Source organism: Tinamus guttatus, unplaced genomic scaffold (assembly GCF_059628265.1).
Source record: "Tinamus guttatus ecotype Peru unplaced genomic scaffold, ASM5962826v1 Tinamus_guttatus_pri_ptg000477l, whole genome shotgun sequence".
NCBI classification, from domain to species: domain Eukaryota; kingdom Metazoa; phylum Chordata; class Aves; order Tinamiformes; family Tinamidae; genus Tinamus; species Tinamus guttatus.
This window is the reverse complement of record NW_028289011.1, coordinates 446711-469014: the sequence shown is the minus strand read 5'-3', so window position 1 is coordinate 469014 and position 22304 is coordinate 446711. Positions and strand designations below refer to the sequence as shown.

Sequence of the window (22304 nt, the reverse complement as noted above, 5' to 3'; positions counted from 1 at the left end):
CCCACACATCAGGGTGGAGAATATCCACCGGCTGGTCTATAACCTTAATTTTTAAAAGCCTCGCAACAGCGAGAGTAAAATCTTTTGGCTTACAATCAATCCCCCAATATTTATATAACTGTGATACGACCTTCACAAGGGCTTCCATCCTCCTTGTTGGTCCGGTAGCGTCCTCCCCGCCGGGCTGCTCCACTCGCTCCGGCCGCCGTTCACCCATCCAGGCGATGATTCCCGGGTTTCGGCACCACTTGTTGCCGCTCAAGCGGCGTGGCGACCTGGTTCAGGAACGGCACGGCGACCACCCCCAGGTCGCTCGGGCCATCAGCTCGCTGACACCAATGTGGTGGACGGCAATGGGGTTTATTGATGGGTAACAAGGTGTTATATAGCTAAGGGTTACAACGTCACATCCGTCTGCTTACATCATAAACTAACACTATTGGCTATTAGGGGCTCTACCTTTCCATACAGCGCGATATCTTCCGGCTGCCGGACCCTAACTATCTGTAACAGTGTAGTAATCTGCAACACAACACATGAAAGGAGGAATCAGTAATGGGAGACACATGACACTGGGGTCTCTTTTCATGAACCTATGTTCTTAAAGGCTGATGGATCTCCTCTTCCTGAACCTTCTTACCTGTGGTGATCCTGATAGTGAGTATGCTACTGATGTCCTCAATGTGGCCACATGAAAGGCTGTCCTCATCCAGAAGGAACAGGAATTTTCTCAGCAGCAACTTGCCCTTCCTGGACATCCTCTTTACCTCTGTCACATGCCTCGAGGTACTTTAGAGTCCCCTGGGGCAGCAACTCCTTCTCCTGTTGGGGCTGCCTTACCCAGCTGGGCTGGCCTGGAAAGTTCCCAGAAGAGGAGGAATGTCACTGCGGTTAACTGTGCCAGGGAAGCACAGGGGAACATAGCAGTGTGCTTCTGGGAGCCATCCTGCCCTGTCCTTCAGGCTAGTCCGGTGTGACAGATACAGGTGTGCTCACCTAGAGCACCTGCACACGCACACCCATGGTCCCTACGGCACTGGCATGGCCTTTGGGTGCCTGGTACCGCTGGTTATCCCCTTTCCCGTGCTTGGTGGCCTGCTGGGGCCAGCAAAGGTGATGCTAGTGCTGTCAATGGGCAGAGTGGGTGAAGGCACTTTTGGAGCTTCCTCACAACCTGCTGATTTCCCTGTTGGCCTTGGAGTCTTCAGTGAGTGCCCTTGGATTGGCCTTTGTTCTGGCACAGCGATGCACAGAACTGGCCTCCAGCAGCAGCAGCTCTGCACATCTGAGCATGCACTGATACAAGAAGGAGAAACATGTCCGAAGGATTCAGGTTTAAATTCTGCATTTCAGGTACCATAATTCATATTGCTTTCATGTACCCTCATACCAGCTTAAGACAAGCAAGGAATGGAGAGGATGTAGAGCAAAGAGTCTCTTTTTCCTTTTTTTTTTTTCTTCTTCTCTCACTCTCTTTTTTTTTTTTTTTTTTTTTTTTTTTTTTTTTTTCAGCAGGAGCTGGAGGAGAACCTGGAGCTGAGCTTAGAGGAAGGCAGCAAGACTGCATGTTGTCACATTTCACCTGGAAGGAGACTGTTCCCATCTGCTCACCGGATGGTCATCAATCAGTTGGCCAAGCTGGTGAGGAGAGCCTTAAATTGAGAATGACTCAGAGAAGACGACTACAGCAAGAGTGAGGGAGTGATGGGCTGGGATGGAAGGGAAAGGTGTAGGTGAGGTGGACAAAGGAAACCCCGGAGAGCACAGCAAGATGCAGGGAATTCTGCCGAGGGACAGACAGAGAGCCAGTCAGGATTGTAGGCGTGAGGATTAATGGGCAGACCAACAGTGATGGCCTTGTGTGGATCTCTGCTATGGAGCACCTGAAGAAGTGCAGCCTCTGCAAGGCCTGGGGAGTGCAGAGCTGGAGGGAGGAACATTCATTCTGCTCCCTGGATAGCAGTTTCCAGGCAGGCTCAGAAGCTGGAATCAGGACTTGGAGGTAGCAACATGGTGATAGGCATCCCCATGGAGATGGTCAGGACATCATGATGGAGTCCCTACGGTCTCCACCAAGGCATCGTGATGGGGTCCCCTTGGTCTCCACCAAGGCATCGTGATGGGGTCCCCATGGTCTCCACCAGGACATCGTGATGAGGTCCCCATGGCACTCACCAGGGCTTTGTGATGTCAGTGGCATCATGCTCACAAGACCATTGTGAGGGGGCGGTCCCCATGGTGACCATGCCTTTATTGAGGGAAAAGACCCCAGGTCCCCACTCTGAGGAGAGCAGCTCGATCAGGAGGGAGCGGCTCCCCTTGGTGCCAGTGTCAGGTCCCCACGAGAGGATCCTGGACATGGACAAGGAGCAGCAGGCGAACGCCTGTTCCCAGCCCGCAGATGGGCTCTCAGGCTTGCAGGAGAGCGTGAGCGAGGTGAGCAGTGGGGCCGAAGGGAGAGGTGAGCAGCAGGGATGGGACTGACACAGAGAGCACAAGGGTGGTTTGGAAGGGGAGTTGGGGAGAGATAGCCAGGCACGAGCTCTTCCGGGGAGAGTTCATTTATTCTCGGCCCTGGGTACTTTTTCTCGGACAAAAGACGCCAGCTGGGGTCCTCCCAGGGCCACCCAAACCCTGTGAGCTCTGTGCTGAGGCTCAGCAAGCAGCTCTAGACTGAGCTCAGCCAGGCTGTGTGCAGCCACGAGCCTCCCTTGGACACAGGGCTGAGGTTTCTTGTGCTTCAGGGGCCACTTGTATCCATGCAACCACCTCCACCAGGGGCCTCCTTCTCCCCACAGGTGGGCCAGCAGCTCAAGGACCAGCGCCTGGAGGCAGCGGTGCCGAATCAGGACTTGGTGCTAAGCACATCCTCAGGGTGCCAAGGGGGAGAGCTGCAGCTTTCTCAAGTGGAAGGGCCACCCGCCACGGTGTGCCAGGAAGAAAGAGCCTCTTCTGCCCTGCAGGATGCCCAGCAGTGTGTGCCGGCAGCCAAGGAGGGTTCCCGGGAGGCTGAACTCCCCAGCCTGCCCTTCGCAGAGGCACCGCACGGCTCTGCAGAAGACATGGCTGCTGCTGGCTCACTGGAGGCCACACGCTCATCCCTGCTTGAGCCTGCTGGCTTTGTGGAGAGCATCTTTGCAGAGATTGCGGTGGAGCTGAGGGCAGAGAGCCGGAAGGCTGCCCCACCATGCCGAGCAGGGACAGGACAGGGCCCAAAGCAGCAGCCTGTGGGCATCATCTGCCACCTGGGAGCAGAGCCACTGCGTGTGCACCCGGACAACACCGCGCGCTACCTGTCCGTGCTCAGCATCCGCACGGAGCCGCTGGAGGAGCTCCAGAGCAGCTGCCTGGCGCGCACCGGGCAGAGCTTGGCCCAGCTGCGAGAAGGCGCCTTCCTGAGGAAGCAGCAGAGCCTGGAGGAGAGCGAGGACGAGGAAGAGGAGGATGAGGGAACACATTTCTCCCTGACAGCCTTGGGATCGCTCAATGTGCGACCCAAGCAGGTAAGCAGAAGGGATGGCTGGGGCAGCCATAACCCTTGCGGTGCTGGCACCAGCTGCTGCTCTGCACTGTGACAGCCCAGTTGTCCCTGTGCTGGTGGGGCCGAGGAAGCCATTCTGGGGGGAAGTGAAGCCCCCTTCATAAACCTCCGTCTATTCTCTAGCTCCTCGCTAGAAACTCCTTCTATGACTTGTGGAACCCCAAGATCACACAAGTGGAGCTGCTCAAGGATGTGAGGTGCAAGTGGGAGGTGTTGGAGCGCCTCTATGCCCATGCCCCCAGGGAGGAGGTAAGGAGAGGCAAGAGAGCCCTGAGGGCAGAGCAGGATGAGCTCACAGGCCACACTGATGAGGAGGAGGATGCTGGAGAAGAGGCTCTGCAAGGCAAAGAGGTGGAGGAAAGCACCTCCAAGACCTGGGTCAGACCCAGCCTGCGCAGCCTGTTCGCAGACAGGGAGACATCTCAGCAGAAGGTGCCCCCTGTGAGTGACAACCCCATTCTGGAGCAACCATTGCCTGATGACACGGCACCAGCGGTTCCTCCCCTGGCTGCAGGCCCTGCTCTCCAGGTGAGCAAGCAGCGCCTCACCTGCACCCACTATCCCAAGGAGCTGCCGTGTGAGCTGGGTCTGGGGTGAGCAGAGGGGGTGCTCAGAGCTGCTCCAGCCCGTGGGACCCCCCTGCCGTGGTGCCCTGTTGTCACCCCAACTATTTGCCCTCTGCGATGTCGCCATGGGGAGATGCCGAGTCCTCTCTGTATCCAAGGGCCAAAGGCACAAGGCTGTTGTCCCCTCCACCCCTGTGCTACATACAGCCCTGGGGCCTAGACACTGAGCAGGGAGGAAAGGGGCAGCCCCAGAAGTAGCCCCCTCCACACCAGGACACGAGCCCCCTTGTGCCACATACCTGGCTGCCTCCATTCCCCCTGCCCAGCCCTGCTGCTACAGCCCCACAAAGAGCCTTGTCCCCTTTCTGTGCCAGCCACAGGTCCCTTCCCTTGGGATGCACATCCATGGATAGCCTTCCCCATCCCCAAACCCTTTGACCCTGTGTAACCAGGGGTACTGGTACCCTGAGCAGCAGCAACTGATGGCCAACGGGTGCGTGTTCTTGTCCTGTCCATGCAGGAGGCCTCGGAGTCCCAAGAGGAGGAGAAGTCATCGTCCTCCTGCAGCCCCAGGCCAGACGTTGAGCCAGGTATGTACCCGCGTGCAGAGTCCTTCTGGGGACAGTGGGACAGCAAGTGGCACCGAGGTCAGCAGCAGGAAGCGCTCAGGGGCTTCTGTGCAAAGACCACAGACCCTTGGGAAGCCCTTGGTGCTGGGGACAGGCAGGTGCTCTCCGTGTGCCCGTGTGGCCCATTGCCCACAGCTCTCCTTCCCACTGCAGGCATCACCGCCCTCCCGGATATCACCGCTCCCTGGCGATGGTGCTTGCAACTCAGGACGGCGCTTCGGGCTCTGTGCAGAGCATTCTGCTGCCACTGCATCACCAGGCAGCAAGAGGAGCAGCGCAGGTGAAAGAGCCCAGCAGGATCCCGAGAGTGGGGCTGGTGCAGAGCGACAGACACTGTGTCGTGGCGGGCACAGAAATGCTGCTGCGTCATGCCCCAGAGCACCCATACGCCTACATGAGCCCTAGTTGTCAACAGCCATTGCTTCTTTCAAATAAACCCCTCAAAAGATTTTTCTCCCTGGGTCACTTTGTGTCAGGCCAATCTCTACATTTAGATTAGAGCAGGTGATGCCAATGGAACCAGTGGGGCCTTGTTCTGGATGGGCTCAGGATTCAGCAATAATCACGCAGAACGAGATGACTACATCGAGCATTTATTCAGGTGAAAGCACATAAAAGAAGCGAAGTTTGGATGACTACTCATGAGGTGATACCTGCTGGCAGGATACTGGACCCGAACATCCTCTCGAGCTGGCAGATCAGAGAGAGAGAGTTGCTGACCAGCTCCCGCAGAGATAGCGCAGGCCTCAGAGTTAGGGGTTTCTCCTTCCCCCGCCTCTCTCCACACTGTCGTTTTTTATGCCCGGTGCATCCTGGCACGCAGGGTCAGTCCGACCCAGGAGGCAGGCCGGGGAGGGTGGACAAACTCTGCCTCTAGTTGTCCAGCTCTCCCCACTGGGTGCGCAGGCGTGCACACCACTCAGGGGTCCCAGCCCTCAATTTGAGGGTCCTGCCTTACTCCTCTCCTTCCACATTTGCGGGTGTTTGACCTCCAAAGCTAGTTTGGAGGATGCCTGCGGTTAAGTTGGCTACAAGCCCAGCCGAGCGGCCAGCTTCAACAGGTTTCCGGGGGTGCTGCCTGTGAACCGGGCTGAGCAGCTGCATCCCTGCTCCTTATCGCTCAGCCTAGGCAGGGAAACGGCTCCTTTCTCAAGGTCTGGCCTCTGCTTCCCATGGGAGATTTTTATGACTCTACAGATCACAGAAATTTCCATCTCCAATACAGGCCACCACAGTAGTCACTTTTTTTCATATCCCAGACAAGGTTCTGTGGCCCCAAAGCAGTGGACCACTTCTTCTACGGTTTTAATCCTTTGCTGGAGCTTGCCTGCAGTGACACCACTGTTGTCACACCTGTCGCTGTACTGTGTTTCCTGGATATAGTCTTCCTGGATATAGTCTTCCCCTTCCTGCTCACACTGGCTTCCTATGTGTGCATCAGAGCTGCCATCCTAAAGATCCCATCCAGTGTGGGCAGGAAGAAGGTCTTCTCCACCTGCTCTTCTCACCTCACTGCTGTCACTGTTTTCTATGGCACCCTCATCATTGCCTGCCTGATGCCCAGGATTGGCCCCCTGAGGCAGCTCAACAAAGTCTTCTCCTTGTTCTACACTGTCCTCACACCCCTGCTCAATCCTCTCATCTACAGTCTGCGCAACAGGGAGGTGGGGGAGGCTCTCAGAAAAGCAGTCAGGACTGCTCGGGCTTGCACCCAGAGCTCATAGCAGTTGTCCACCGCTGCACAGAAAACATTGCTGCTTCTGCACAGTAGCACAGTCAATACAGGAAAGGAAACAGTAGGCTGCACCCTTGATATCCATTGAGAAGAACACAGCAATGAGGATAATGCTGGAAAGTAGAAGGGAAGAGGGGATATTAAATCAATTAAACTTCACGGTCTAGAAGGGATAGACATAATGTCCCATTCTTGTTGCTTCCTTGACAGACGATAAAGGAGTGTTCTTGTATCTGAGATAGGTTACATGTCTTCTTGATTCGTTTGCTTGCTTATTTTGTTTCTGTGTTTTGTTTGTTGGTTTGTTTCTGTGGTGAGGGGAAATTCATGTGTGGTGAAAGGTGAGAGGTCAGAGAGGGAGATCTGGAGTGGCAGGACTTTCCCAACTGCAGATTCATTGGATGAGAGCCAACCCCGTCTGCTGTAACTATTTTCAGGGTATCTCAGCCCGTAGGCCTCACTACTCCACTGGCCAATGGAAATGCATATACTGCACAAACACATGTTGGTGTCTCCTGTTATTTGTGATGATGTCAGATCTCCCACATACCTATGGGTTCCTGGCAGATAGTGAGGGGAAATAGTGCAGGGACCTGCATGGCCTGGTAGTGCCAGTGAATACTGTAGGCAAGCTCCAGGGCATCCAAAAGGGCCCTCAGTACCAACATGGGCAACAGCACTCACGCCTGCAGCCCAGGACTTCAGTGCCAGTTTGTCTGTGCCTCGGTCCATCCTGAGCGTGATGAGCACGTGCAGTGTCCCTGAGCAGCCTCTTTCTGTCTGTGTCTCTCCAGGGAGCCTGAGGGTGAGCTCAGGCAGAGCAGGCTCCTGGGTCAACCAACAGCCCTTGGCAAGATGAAGTGAGAGTCCAAAGCTGCATTCCTGCTAATGCCTAAAGCCATGTTTTCATGGTTCCATTTCAGTACCTGTGGTGGCCCTCAGAGGAATTATTTACATGTCTGTGGTGAGCACCTGCGTCCCTGAGAGCTTATGAACAGAAGATCCCCTTCAATCGCAAGGCACTCAGGCTAGCAGAGTCAAGAAAGACAGGTTTCTGACCTTGAGAAAGCCTTTGTAGGCATCTTGCCTATCTCTCCATGTTGTTCTTCCCTCCATGGATGCCCACAATCTATCATGACAAGACCAAGGGGAACATTCCCATCTCAGCATCCACATCCATTGTGCCCACTGCACATCTCATCCACTCTCCAGTGAAATCATGACCAAAACTTGAGTAAAATGTCAGAGGTATCATGAAAACAAGAGGCAGATAACTGCAGATGCTTTACACCGTGATGTTTAACCCTACTCTTTGGTGTCATAAGCCAAGCTCATGGCTTCAGGATTTTATTCTGAGTTTGGAGAATTTTGACCCTGATTGGAAAAGAGATCATAGAGGAACATGAGTGGCATCAGGTCAAGCTTTCACTTCCTCTGCCTGATTAATGCACAGCAGGAAAGGACATGGATGTGTAAAGTAGCTTAACAGGAAAGAGTCAAAGGTTGAAATGGGAATCGGTGGCCCTTCTGTCCTGATAGCAGTGGGAGCTGCAGGACTGTCCTGATGGCGGGGGGGGCTGCAGGACTATCCTGATGGCAGGGGGAGCTGCAGAACTGTCCTGGTGGCAGGAAGAGGTGCAGGGATCCCCAGCCCCGCAATGCCTCCTTGTTGCCTGCTGAGGGGTGGGAAACCAAATGTGGGCTCTGAGGGCTGGATGTCCTGGTCCCCTTGTGTGTGGGAAGAGGGGACAAATGCTTCTTATTTGAGCCCCACCATCACCATGAGAAATCCCTCTCACAACAGCCCAGCCCCAGAGGCATGTGGACACACCGCAGTGAGCCCAGTGGAGACCCCTGCAATGGCTGCGAGTTGAAGGAGAGAACACAGGAGTCGAGACTCAGGATCTGGATTTGTTCATCTGGGAGAAGAGGCAGGAGGATCACAGTGCTGCCTGCAGCTGCCAAAGTGGAGGGTGGGGAGAAGATGGAGCCAGAGCCTTCCCAGTGGTGCCCAGGAACAGCGTGAGGAGGCTAAGGGTGGCCGGCACTGAAGGAAGGACCCAGAGCCTTGGGGAATCCATCCCCAGAGAGCATGGGGGCTCTGTCCTGCCCAGCCCTGGGAAACCCCCTCTGTTGCCTCCACTTGCAGCAGGAGGTTGAGTGGAGACCTCCAGGAGCCCCTTCCCTCCATGACTGCTCTGCAACTCTGTCTGGTAAACGAATGTCCCTCCAGACATTACTGGATGCATTGGCATTGCCTGCTCTAGTCTAAATGTGGAGATTGGCCTGACACAAAGTGACACAGGGAGAACAGTTTCTGAGGGTTTTATTTGAAAGAAGCAATGGCTGTTGACAACTAGGGCTCAAATGGGCACACGGGTGCTCTGGGACACGATGCAGCAGCATCTCTGTGCCCGCCAGGACACAGTGTCTGTCGCTCTGCGCCAGCCCCGCTCTCAGGATCCTGCCGGGCTCTTTCAGCTGCGCCGCTCCTCTCGCTGCCCCGCGATGCAGCAGCAGCAGAACGCTCTGCGCAGAGCCTGAAGTGCCGTCCTGAGCCGTGAGCGCCATCGCCGGGGAGCTGCAACGTCTGGGAGGGCGACGATGCCTGTAGTGGGAAGCAGAGCTGTGGGCGATGGGCTGCAGGGTGCAGGTCTGCACCTGCCTGTCCCTGCCACCAAGGGCTTCCCGAGGGGTTCTGTCCTCGGCACAGCAACTCCCGAGCGCTTCCTGCTGCCGGCCTCGGTGCCACCCCCTGTGCCAGGACAGGCCACTGTCCCCAGCAGGGCTCTCCACGCGGGTACGTACCTGCCTCAACGTCGGGTGTGGGGCTGCAGGAGGAGGGCTTCTCCTCCTCCTCTTGGGGCTCCAAGGCCACCTGCATGGGCAGAGCAAGAACACGCACCCGTCAGCCATCAGCTGGCCCTGCTGAGGGTCCCAGTGCCCCAGGTTGCACAATGGCAAAGGGTTTGGATCAGAGGAGGCTGCCCATGGCTGCACGTCCCAAGGGAAGGGACCTGCGGCTGGCACGGCAATGGGACAAGGCTCGTTGTGGGGCCATAGCAGAGGGCTGGGCAGGGGGAATGGAGGCAGCCGGGGGCGTGCGTGGCACAAGGGGGCTGGTGCCCTGGTGTGGAGGGGGCTGCTGCTGGGGCTGCCTCTTCCCTCCTCGCTCGGCATCCAGGCCTCAGGGCTGAATGTGACGTGGGCTGGAGCAGACTTCATCCCTGTGTCTTTGGCACTTGGAAACGGAGAGAAGCTCACCTGGGGAGCAGGGCCTGCAGCCGGGGGAGAAGCTGCTGCTGTTGTTTCCTGCAGCAGGGTTTCCTTGGGAAACGGGCTGCTGCTCATCTCATCGCAAGGGTTTTCAGCCGAAGGAGAGGCCTCTGGTGCAGGTTCTGGAGGAAGTGATGGAGACGGAGGAGCATTTTCCCCTGCATGCTGGATGAAGTTGCTGGATGCCGGGGAGGCCTCTGGTTCTGCTCCTGCACTTGCTGCTGGTGGGACAGGCACACTGTCCTCTGCGTGCAGAAAGCTGTTGGCCAAAGGAGGTGCTCCTGGCTCACCGCCCCTGGGCATTGCTGGCTCAAGGCTCTCCACGTGGCCAGGTGCCTCGCTCACAGTCTGTGTGGTGCTGACATGGGGCGAGCAGGGCACCTTCTCGTGCTCCGTCTCCTGGTCCACAGCCGGGCTGCAAAGGCTGGCTCTGACCCAGGTCAAAGAGCCCCACTCCTGAGCAGGTCCCTGGGGCGCAGGACGAGTTGTCCTCTCCACAGCTCTGCGCTTCCCGGGCCTTGCAGAGGCTGCCCCTCGTCAGGCGCTCCATAGCAGACACCCACCACGAGGCCACCCCCGTCCTCGCCCCTGTGCTCTCGATTGCCTCTTGGTTCATCCCAAGGCAGAGCTCCCTGCATCCCACTGCTCCCTCCCTGAGCTTCTCTTTCCCACATCACCCCGTGGCTATTCCTTGCCATCCCAGGCCATCACTTCCTCACTCTTTTTGGAGTCCTCCTCCTCCCCGAGTTGCTCCCACTTTGAGGCTCTCCTCACCAGCGTGGCCACCTGCTCGACCATCAGGTCAGCACATGGGAACAGCCGCGTTTTACACCCCATCAGCTCCATGTGACACCAATCCCAACCGGCCACCAGGAAAAGACAAAACACTTGGGACTCTTGTGCTTAGGTTCCCAACATGGGCTTGTTTCTGCCCACACTCATTTACCACCCCCAAAATTCCTGCCCTGTGGGTGCAGCACTGAGTGGTAAGAGTGGAGAAGGGAGTTAATACCATTTATTAATTGCAATCAAAATGTAAAGAAATTTTTCTTGTCCCCATCTAGGTGCATGCCTAGCTAAGAGACTATAGCTATCATCTTAATATGTAAGAAATTGTTATGGGTTTTATTGATATATACAGGTTTTTAATGAGGTTGTACAAGTGGAAATGAGTGGCAAGGATATAGCAAGTGTAGGAGAACACTTAAAGGAAGGGGAAGAAGGGAAGGCATGGGAAAATTACTAGAAGCATAGGGAAAAGTGCAGCAAATGAGCGCAAGAGTTGGAAAATAATAGAAGGCAAATATAAGCATTGGAAAAAGATTGAAATGGTGGGAAAAAGTGCAAAAGCATTGGAGAAGTGTCCAGATCGTGGAAAATAGGGAAAAACATGGGTAAGGAACAATAGTGTAGGAATATAGTCAAAAGTGCGGGAATGGTTACAAAAGTGGAAAAAGAGTAAAGTGATGGGAAAAAAAAGGAAAGTGCAAAAAGAACACAGAGCTCGGTAATATTGAGAAAGCATGGGAATAGAAGGAGAGGTTGGGGAAAAGACAAAAGGGTAGGAAAATCTTCACAAGTGTGGGAAAATGGTCACAAACATGGGAGGGAATGTTTGTGAAAGAGAAGGAAAAAAAGTGAAAGCATGGGAAAATTATCAAAGTAGAGGAAAATGTGGGAAAAACGTGGGAAGAAGTGGCAAAGTGTAAGAATACCAGTGAAAATTAATCTGTGGGGAAAACCTCCAAAGCAGGAGAAAAACAGACCGTGTGTGAAGCCTTGTGGAAGGGTCCAGGGTCCCCCATATCTCCAGTGTGCCCTTGCCCTCAGAAGGCGTCTGCCCCCAGGGAGGAGGGACGCTCCTGCCTTCTTGTCACCGCCAGGTGCCTGCAATGTGCCCCTGCTCTGCTGCCTGTTGCTGAGGGTCCCCAAGGCAGCCCCACTGTCTGCAGACCCCTCTCCTACCATGGAGCAGGCCTGCCTGCACGGTGCCTGGAGACCCCAGCAAGGCTGCGCTTAGAGGTGGAGGTGTGACTGTCCTCGGTGAAAGTCTGATTGGGGCCAAGGTCAGGAAAGGACAAGAGACAACAAGGACAAGCAGCAGCAAAGGGAATTTCAAGAGAGTTTAAGGACAAACAAATAATAATTTTTGTAGCTGAGCAGCACTGGGACAGGAGCCAGGAGATTTTCCTGGTGAAACCACCTACCAACCTGATACAAGAGTAAAGTTAGCCCTTCCCAGGGCAACCTGGTTGCCACCCGCCTCAAGAGGAAAGCCTGTGTGCAAAAGGACAAAGCAGGGGATTCTGTAAACTCTCACTTTAGCAAGGGCATTGAAAAGGTTTCTCATAGTCTCCTAGTCAAACTGGTGTGGACCATAAAGGAGGTGGATGGAGAATCAGGCTCACTGAGAACAGTGATCAGCAGTACAGTGCTGCCAAGCAGCAGCTGGCTGTTAGTGGCATCCCTCAGTGATCAGCATGTGAGACAGGACTGCTTGATCATAACATCATAACATCATAACATCCCTGGATGTGGGCAGCCTGTGATCTGGCAGCCTGAGGTCACCCTTAGCCCATTTCCTCTTCATATCCTCTAGGGTTGTGAAGGGTTTCTGGGGAGGGAGTGATAGAAGGTGTTAAGGGTGCAGTGACTAGAGCAGACACCTTGGGGTGATGTGCCTCTCCCGTTTCTGAAGCACGCTTGACTGTACATAAGGAGGACTAGGCCTAAGGCAGTGGTGGCATCCAGTTGTTTGGGCACTGTCAGGAAATCCGAGTCTTCCTAGGCTCTTGCCAGCAACCACTCCAAAGGGTCCTGGTTTTCCTATAGATGCCCTGCTGTATCTACTAGAGACATGGGGTTGTGCTGGACACCCCAGGCAGCCCACCTGTCCCTGTGGGCCTGTTTTGGTGTCACTGAGTCAAGTGCCTGCACTGATCGACATCAAGTGCTTGCAGTGTCTGCATGTGCCTCAGCAGCCTAGTGAGAGGAGCTCTGGTGGCAGTGGGCATCCGGTGTCCTTTCATGTCACCAACTCCCTACCTAGTCCCCAGTTCACGCTCTTGAAGGAAGTAGGTGCATGCCTTCAAGCACCTCGCTCGCTTTCAGTGTCACTATGTGCTTGTGTGTGAGCATCTGGCTTTCTTCCTCCATACCGAGTGATATTAAAGGGTGCATAGAGCAGAATCTTGCTTGCACACAGCCTTGCTGTGCTCCCTTCTGCCCGCAAAAGGGGAATCCCACCTCCTAGGTGCTTTTGTAGAGCACATGGGAAGGATCTGAATTCCAATCCAGCCCAGGGCCTCCTAGGCCAGCCTGAGAAGCCCAGCCTGGCTCATCTGAGTCAATACCTGAACTCTGGGAAAATGAGCTCTCTTCTTGTCCCCATCTAGGTGTCCTGCTCAGCTAAGAGATGCCAATAGGGTCTTCCAGAGTGGGACATTTCCACCTCTTGCAAATAACCATCGTCTGATGAGACCAGCTGCAATGCTGGCATCAATCTTCCTTCAGTGCTTAGACAGAGACCACTGTTGATTATTTCAGTCTATTCCAGTGAACATTCCCCAGGAGGAAGGAGCACAAGGGATGGAGAAATTCATGAGTTCAGCTGGGCCTCTGCTCCCGAGCAGGTGTGCCAGATGGGCTCGGGATTCAGCAATAAAAACACAGCTGATGAGACAGACTTACTGACACTGATGCCTTTAATCAAAGCAACATAGCTACAAGTACAAAGGAATACGAAACAGTTACTGAATAATACTTGCCAGCAGAACTATGAGACCACACATTTCTCCAAGAGAGTGGAGTGGAGAGGCTGGCAGGCTCTCAGTTATAGCGGGCATCCCTGCAGGAGACAACGTTCACCTCGATGTTGGGAGTCTCCGTCCCACTGGAGTCTGCCCTCATGTTTTATTCCTGGGGCATCCTGTCACATAAGGCCAGTACATGCCAGGACGCTGCCCAGGGGCGGGCAAATCTCCATCTTCCTGTCATAGAATCCTTCTAAGGATGATGCCTGACAAGATGCCAGCGAAAAGTCCCTTGGCCTGAGTTCACAGCCTAAGGTCATCATTGGCCCAAGTCCTGTTCATGCCATCTAGGAGTGTGAAGAGTTTAAAGAGAGGGAGAGCTAGAAGGTATGAAGGATGCGGAGACCTTGGTGTGATGTGCCTTTCTCATTTATGAAGTAAGCTTGGCTTAGACTGTTAGGACTTGGCTGAAGGACAGTGGTGGGATCCAGATGTGTGGGCACTGTTAAGAAACCTGAGTGCCCAAAACCACTTGAAAGGGACAATGCCTGAACAGAATGAGATGAATTGTTTCAATGTCGGCATCTGCTCGTGTCTCAGCTTCCTAGTGAGTAGAGCTCTGGTAGCAGTGGGCATCTGATAACATTTTGGGCGACCAAAGCAATTCCCTACCCGGTCCCAACACATGATCTAGAAGAAAGTAGATATGGTGATCGTAGCAATCAGACACTGGCACATGCCTTCAACCACCTCTGACCCTTCCAGTGTCACCAAGGGTTTGTGTGTGTGCAGCTGACACCCACCCTGAATGACCAGTGATTGGGAGCATAGAGCAAGACCTCCCATCCAGGCATCCCTGCTGTGCTCACTTCAGCTTGGGCAAGGGGAATCCCACCTTCTGTGCATTTCTGTGGAGCTCACCACAGAATACCATGGCAGCCCAGGGTCTTCTAAACCAGCCTAAGAATCCCAAACTGGATAACATCAACCAATATCTGAACACTGGGAAAGTGAGCTCTATTCTTGTATTCATTTATCTTGCCCAGCTAAGAGTTGGGAAGAGGGGCTTCCTAAGTGGGACATTTTCAGCTCTTCCAAGTAACTATGCTCTGATGAAACAAACCACAGTGCTGACACCAGTCTTTCCTAGTGTTTAGAGAGGGACAATCAGGGATTATTTTAGTTGACTACAGTGCATGCTTCCCTGGAGGAGGGAGCACAAGGGACAGAGAAATTGGTGAGTTCAGCTGGGCCTCTGCTCCTGAGCGGGGCCAGGCTCCTGGGATGGAGGCAGCTCATGGCAGCCTGGCAGCACTGCCCAGAGACAGGCGAGTGCAGGAGCAGCTCCTGTGCCAAGAGCAGCAGGGCTGCGGGCACTGCCTGCTGCTGCGGACAGCAGAGGAGAGAAGGCAGCGAGAGGGGAACGGCAGTGTGGAGCGGGAGGACAGAGCAGAGCTCACTGAAGGAAGAAATCTTCACAAGCCCTTTCGTGGTAAGTCTCTGGCTGCTTGGCAACGCTGCTGAGGTTCCTGGAGGGATCTTCTGAACCCATCCCACCCCATGACTGATAGGACTTGTCTCTCCGGGAGTATCCAGGGCATGGCAGGAGAAGGAGCTGATTCAGCTCAGGGATTCCCTGATGCACCTTCACAGGGCAGGGCCTCCTGCTCCTTTCTTCCAGGTATCGCTGCAGGGGTGTCAAGTGCTGGGTGTGCACTTGTCTCTCCAGGTTTCTGAATCAGAGCAGCATCCCTGCACCCGAGGGAGCACCCTGGGCAGTGACTCTGCTGCCTGCAAGGGTCAGTGCTGCACAGAGAAGCTCTGACAGGGCTGGCTCCCCGTCAGCCATGACCATCTTCCTGTAGAGACTGTGCTGCCTCGGTCAAGTCTGCTCACCTTGTTCATGTGCAGGACATGTCCCAAGAGTCTTTTCAAGAGGAAGATCAGGAAAGGGGCTACTTCCAAGGGCAGGAACTTTCCTCTTCCTGTCTGCACTTTCAGTTATCTCCTTAACTGCTGCAGGGAGAAAAGAGGAGTGTATTCTGTTTTGCCAAGCAATTGGGACTCAAGCCTTCCCTCTCAGAGATCAATAGGTCTGTGAGAAACTTTATAGAGCCTCTTCAACCCACCTTAGTCTGCAGACAGCATCAGCATCACCTTTGTGCAGTTTATTTTACTTGCTCCGTAAAGTGCCTGCACAGCGATGCCCCTGGACAGTGCCCTGTCCCCAGAGGCTTCTGTAGGGCAGAAATGAGCACACAAAAGTGATGTCTCTGTGAGCACAGACTGACAAAAATTGTTGGGACAGAGTAAGCTGCCATCCTCTCTGCAGCCTCTCTGCCCTAACAGCCTTGGGATCCAGGGTATCAGCCCACTCCACTACAGCCAGATCTCTGCCAAAGGACAGGGGCATCCCTCCTGCTATGGGCACATTTCCTGCTGCCCAATATAGGGGCTTCAGATGCATGGCCTGCAGTGTCACCATCTGTGAGGTAGCACTCCCACATAGGTGAGGTAAGGGTGTTCCTGAGTGTCCCTCTGCCTGTCTTTCATTTCTCCCCTTGGCAGAAGGATCGCAGGATTGCTCCTTGTTCCCCCTCCTGTTCTTCTCTTGGGCTCCCTGGGGTTGCAGAGTTTTCAGATGCAGTTCAGACACCTACCCTGCAAGCTGCGGAAGAGAGGAATATGCATGGGAGTGAGGCGTCTCCAGTCTCCTCTAACCTGTGCAACTTCAGGAAATGCAACCCAGGGGTTTAGGAACTGAGCTAACTCTCCCTTAAGCACAGTCCATCTTCAATGAAACTTCATTTGACCCTTTTGCCTGTAATGTCTTAACAGACTCGGAGGTGCCCTCAGGAGGGACATTGCTGCCTCCTGCCATCTCTGTGATGTCCAGGAGACCTCTGAAGAATCTGTTACAGAGACTGAGAGTATGAAAAAACGGTTTGGAAACTGCATATGGGCAGCTGGAAAGAGCCCTGCATATTGGCTAGAAGCGAAGCTTGGAGACCTCCCTCAGGTGCCCTGAGAAAGGGAGAGAAGTTGGAGATTCGAGGTTTTGAAACTGGACTTGTCTGCTCTTAGGAGGGGCTGGGTTCTTTCTAGGGCAACTGATTAGGGTGATCACCATGCACTTCAAAGAGGTTTGGGCACACAACAGCTGCAATCATGGCTAATAGGCAGAGGAGCTCTCCTCACTCTGCATAACATGACTATAAATCCATTTTCTCACGATTCCCAGTAGAAATGCTGAAAAATTCTGCCTCTGAGGAACACTCTGCAGAGGGGAGAGGGGCATCCCAAAGAAAATACATGTCAAAATAAATGTCAAAAATCCCCAAATTGTGCTCTCAATACACATTCATTTGAAGTGGTGCTGTAGATACTGAAAAGCCCTTTTACAAACCAGGAGATGTTTAACTTTAAAAATCTAGGATAACTGCTCAATATCTTTTCTTTTCTGAACAATCCACAAAGCCTGGAGAGAGAGAAATGTCCAACATCTCCCTCAACGAGTTCCTCCTCCTGGGATTCGCAGACACGCGGGAGCTGCAGCTCTTGCACTTCTCGCTCTTCCTGGGCATCTACCTGGCTGCCCTCCTGGCCAACGGCCTCATCATCACAGCTGTAGCCTGCGACCACCGCCTCCACACCCCCATGTACTTCTTCCTCCTCAACCTCTCCCTCCTCGATCTTGGCTCCATCTCCACGACTGTTCCCAAAGCCATGGCCAATTCCCTGTGGAACACCAGGGCCATTTCCTACTCGGAATGTGCTGCCCAGGTGTTGTTCTTTGTCTTCTTGATTGGAGGAGAGTTTTCTCTCCTCACAGTCATGGCCTACGACCGCTACGTTGCCATCTGCAGACCCCTGCACTACAGGACCCTCCTGGGCATCAGAGCTTGTGCCAAAATGGCAGCAGCTGCCTGGGCCAGTGGTTTCCTCACTGGTCTCCTGCACATTGGGAACACATTTACCCTGCCACTCTGCCACAACAATGCGGTGGAGCAGTTCTTCTGTGAGATCCCCCAGATCCTCAAGCTCTCCTGCTCAGACTCCTACCTCAGGGAAGTTGGCCTTCTTGTTGTTAGTACCTCTTTAGTCTTTGGGTGTTTTGTTTTCATTGTGGTGTCCTATGTGCAGATCTTCACAGTTGTGCTGAGGATCCCCTCTGAGCAGGGCCAGCACAAAGCCTTTTCCATGTGCCTCCCGCACCTGGCTGTGGTGTCCTTGTTTGTCATTACTGTATTGTTTGCCTACCTGAAGCCCCCCTCCATCTCCTCCCCACTTCTAGATATGGTTGTGTCCATTCTGTACTCGGTGGTGCCTCCAGCCCTGAATCCCCTCATCTCCAGCATGAGGAACAAGGAGCTCAAGGAGGCACTGAAGAAACTCATCCAGTGGGTACAAGGTCAATGATAACAACTGTTTCATTCACTCACCAGGATATCTGGTATCAAGGCTGTATTTTATCCATTTATTTCCTTTTTACTTCTCTTACATCCATCTTAAAATAATAAATAAAATTAAACATACCTAGTTTTTGTCACATCCGCACAGGAATCTCTCATTTAGCACTTAAACACAGACCATGATAAAGCAGGAAGCCAGGCTTCCCCCTTCACTAGCAGAGACTGGAGGTTCTCTGAGCCACTTCTTTGAGCTCCCTTGGATGTGTCCAGTGCAGGGAGGAGAGTTTCCCTCTGCAGGGTCTTTTCCAGCACTGACACCAAGGGACCTCTGGGGTACAGAGTCACGGCAGGACAAGGGCAGGTGGGGTGAGACCAGGGGTCCAGTGTTGTTTAGGAGATCTCAGCTCTCATGGCTATGGTTAGAGAGTGATCTCAAATCTCTCTAATATGACAGAAATGGGAACCAAGTGTCACCACAGGTTTCCATGGTTCCATGCAAAGCTCCAACATACAAAACTAAAAATGAGTGAATTGTAGGAAAGTCTAGAGGCAGCCTTCCCATGGCAGTTCATCTTTCCTGAAGACAAATTCAAGGAGGGCAGCAAGACTTTCTCTATTTAGAGTTGTCCTCCTCATTTCCGTGCTGTCGTTCCATGCTTTATTCTGCAGATATGTCCCAGGAACTCTCATAACCTGGTAGAGAGAGCTTTGTTTTTCCTCGTACTCTGGAAGAACAGGCAGGACCAGTCCTTGGGCTCCCTTAAGCCACAGTTGGATTCCAGAATAACATTTCCATAATAAAAGGGGATCTGCCCTATGATGGTCCTGAATCTGGCCTCTCTTTAGAAACTGGAATCAAAAAATATGCCCAAGGGTGTGCAATCACAAATGGGGCTGCTCTTCGGCTTGTGAACTCCATGAGATCCAGGGGATGACTTCAGCATTGAAGGGTGATCTGTTAGCCTGAATCTAGGGTTCATCTCTCAGTGACCACTGCAGATAAGCAATGGTCTCTGCATTGCCTGTGCCAGGCTGCCCCACACGTGACTGTGCTGATGAGAGAACCCCCAGGGACCTCCAGGCACAGGGTTTGCCTGGGAGTGGGCATTGAGTGCAGCTTTAATGAAACAGGGATGATGACTCACAGTGCAGGGACCAGAAGGTAGAGCACAAAACCCAGGTGCACATGGGGAAAGGAGGGCTCTGCAGTCCCCAGGGAGGCAGTGGGGACCCAAGAGGCCCAAGAAGGGGCAGTGGAGGGCGATTCCTGCACCCGCAGTGAAACACCACAGCCTGGAGCCAGTGGCCACCCAAAGACATCTCCTGCCATTGCTATATTGTGGGGGCACTCTGAGTACCATCAGACCTGAGCCACCAGTATCTGTGGCCACAAGGGCACACTGATGGCTCATGGTCAATTTGTTGCCAACCACAATTCCCAGGTCCCTTTTTTCGGAGCTGCTGTCCTACAGGTCAACCCCCAGCCTGTCCTGGTGCATGCGGTTATTCCTCCCTAGCTGCAAGACCCTGAACTTGCCCGTGTTGAACTTCATGAGGTTCCTCTACCCCCAACTCTCCAAGCTGCCCAGGTCCCTCTTAAAGCCTGCACAAACCCCTGGGCTATCAGCCATTCCTCCCACTTTTCTATCCTAGGCAAACTTGCTGAGGGTGCACTCTGCCCCTTCAGGTCACTGATTAATAAACTGAACAGGTTTTGACTGACTCCTGATACCAACAGTTGCAGGTCTCCAACTAGGCTCTGCTTCACTGATCACAGCCCTAAAGCCTAAACCCCAAACCCAGCTGCTCACATGGAGGTGACCTCACAGGTGCAAACCCACCACATCCCTGCTGCTGCCTGTGGCCTTCAGAGACAGCAGCTTCCTCAAACCCCTTCCCCACACAGGAACCACTGCTGCCCTCTCAGCTCCTCTCACCACAGAGACCCCCCACCCACCACCCACGCCTGCCTGCCTGCTGCCGGCCAATCAGGCACTCACAAAGACATGACGTCACAGCGCCGTCCCGCCCAGCTCTCTGGCCCTGCCCTCCAGGGCAGCAATGGCCTCCCCAGCCCTTCCCCGCCAGGAGCCCAGCCCGGGCTCAGCAGCTGCTCCGCGGAGATGATCTCAGCAGCGCAGAGCCCCGCAGGGCCCGGCTGCTGCCCAATGAGGCGCTGCGGGAGCGGTGACCTCACAGTCACGAGGCAGAGCCAGCCCTGCTGCTGCCCAATCAGCTCTGCCCGCAGCGGGGACCTCCCAAGCAGCAGACACGCCCTCTCCCTGCAGCTGGCCTATCAGGGGCTGCGGCAACAGTGACCTCCTCGTGCCCAGCGCAGCCATTGGCTGTGAGGCCCTGCGGGGCTCCTGGCTGTGCTGGGGGCTGTGCGGGGCCGGGGCAGGGAGGGGAGCCCAGCTCGGGGCTGCTGGTGCTGGGGGTGCTGGTGTGGGGGCCTGGGGGCTGTGTGAGCTGCAGTGTTGGGCTCAGCCAGCACTGCCCACCCCGGCGTGGGGGAGGAGGGGCAGCCAGTGCCAGGGAAACCTGCCCTGGATTCCCTCCTTCTGCCCCCAGCACCCACACAAGGGTTGGAGCTGCCTCACGGGAGCCTTGGGGCTCAGGGAAGCCCCAGCCCCAGGAGTCCTGGCTGCCACGTTGTCCCCTGAGCAAGGTGGGACCCTCAGGCAGGACTCTTGTGGCAGCCTCCAGCCCTGAGCAGCTACTGTCACAGTCTGGGATCCACAGGGGTCTTTGCGGTGACAGTTTCTGTGTGACCCCTCGGGAAGGAGCTCCCAAAGCTGGGAGCCTTGGTGGAGAGCAGCAGGATCACTGGGAACAAGAACTGAGGTCCAGGCTGCGGGTGTTGATCCAGCAGTCCCCATCTCACTCATCAGTCCCCATCTCATTTGACTCAGCAGTTTGGGAGATGACCGGCTCCCTGCTCTGCAGCTGATGAAGCTGGCGAATATCCCTGCAACCTCCCTTCACGCTCTTCCTCTGTAGGGATTAAATAGTTAATGTAGAGTGTACTAATGGGGATTAAATAGTTAATGTAGAGTGTACTAATAAGCTAGTCAATACTTAGTCTCAAAATGCAAGGACTCTTGATAAATGGCATGGCAGATGGCTCTGCATGGAGGGGTTGCCTATCTACAAGGACGACTCCTGAAAAATGGCAAGTCAGGAGGTTCCGCATGGAGGGGCTGCCTGTCCAGATGTCCTGGTTAGCAATAAAATACAGATAACATTAACATGAAAGTAGAACAGAGAAACGGGAGGGGGGAACATTTTGGGGGTGAAAACGGTATAAAAGAGGGACGACCGAAGTAGTCGGGGTCCGTGGTGTGACCCTTGCGTGGGAAAGCCCGGACCCCAGCTAGCTGGTAATACTTATTATCGTTCTCCTATTATTAAAAGCACAAAATATCGATGGTGTTTGCCTCTTTCTCTGGCGATTCGAAAACCGGACCTAACACCTCATCTCTGCATAGTCCTGGGGACCATCTTACAGAAGGGAAACACCATCTCCCTGGAATCCTGCCAGTGATGGGGCTTTCCAAGTCACTGCCAAAGGAAGGACTTCTGTGGGTTGTTTTTCAGTCTGTGGCAGCTCATCAGTGATGCTGTGAGCCCAGCTCTTCATGCCGAGGGTCTTGGCCCATTCTCTCCCCTGTCTCCTGTATGTCTACCTAAATCTCCCATTCCCACATGTCCTGTTTCAAGTGACAATTTCTAACATCCCCTTTAGGGCACTCTCTGGACACATTGTGACTCCTCCTGATACTCTGTTCACTCAGAGACCCAGCGGCTGGTTTGCCCTTTAGCGGAGTTAAAGCTTGCTCTGTCTTTCTGCAGTCTGCCTCATTAGCCAAGTCTTTACTATATGTACGGATTGTATGGACTTAGCATACATTCAAAGAGGGTCATTATTTTCCATGAAACTATACTCTGCTTTATTTTTTGTTTCTTTGTAACTAAAAGAAGATCCCCATGTGCCTGTTTGCAGCCAGTTGTCTAAGTAAAGCAGGTGAGAATTGGGGCAGGTGAGCTATAACACTGAGTGCAGACTTAGGTGGACTAAGGCTAGCTTTCAACATGAGTGATTTAAATTCCCAAGAGGCTGATGAGGGAAATGGTAGGGCTGGGGAGGTGGGGAGGAAGATTGTGCATACAGTGCCTGATCTCTGAGACACTGCTTTTCCTACAAGTGCTGACTTAATTAGGAGTCACTCTGGATGCCTATGAATTCGATGGTGTGCTGTCACCTGCGGGAGGCCAGACGTGACTCCTGAAGGCTTCAATATGAGTCTAGTAGAAATCACTTTATTCGCGTTACAGCAGTCTATTTATCTACTACATTTCTGTTAAGTCATCTAGACACGCATACGCTTACATT

The 22304-nt window shown here is 53.9% G+C and overlaps 2 protein-coding genes across 2 annotated transcripts; both read left to right on the top strand.

Annotated features, from left to right (window-relative positions):
* Positions 1-1614: 1614 nt before the first annotated feature.
* On the top strand, positions 1615-6460 carry LOC148592928 (olfactory receptor 5P52-like). The gene is made up of 3 exons (XM_088533051.1): positions 1615-1641; positions 3665-3790; positions 5996-6460. The coding sequence occupies exons 1-3, from the start codon at positions 1615-1617 to the stop codon at positions 6458-6460; spliced, it is 618 nt and encodes a 205-aa protein (XP_088389177.1).
* A 10531-nt stretch (positions 6461-16991) lies between these two features.
* On the top strand, positions 16992-17918 carry LOC148592927 (olfactory receptor 14J1-like). Its single transcript, XM_088533050.1, has one exon. The coding sequence runs from the start codon at positions 16992-16994 to the stop codon at positions 17916-17918; it is 927 nt and encodes a 308-aa protein (XP_088389176.1).
* The last annotated feature ends 4386 nt before the right edge of the window (positions 17919-22304 follow it).

Excerpts from the sequence above, each read along its gene's own strand:
- LOC148592928 (XM_088533051.1), top strand. The coding sequence starts at position 1,615 with ATGGTCATCAATCAGTTGGCCAAGCTG. Across the intron at positions 1,642-3,664 it reads TCAATCAGTTGGCCAAGCTG|CTCCTCGCTAGAAACTCCTT; the intron begins GTGAGGAGAGCC and ends TCTATTCTCTAG. Across the intron at positions 3,791-5,995 it reads CCCATGCCCCCAGGGAGGAG|ACAAGGTTCTGTGGCCCCAA; the intron begins GTAAGGAGAGGC and ends TTCATATCCCAG.
- LOC148592927 (XM_088533050.1), top strand. The coding sequence starts at position 16,992 with ATGTCCAACATCTCCCTCAACGAGTTCCTCCTCCTGGGATTCGCAGAC.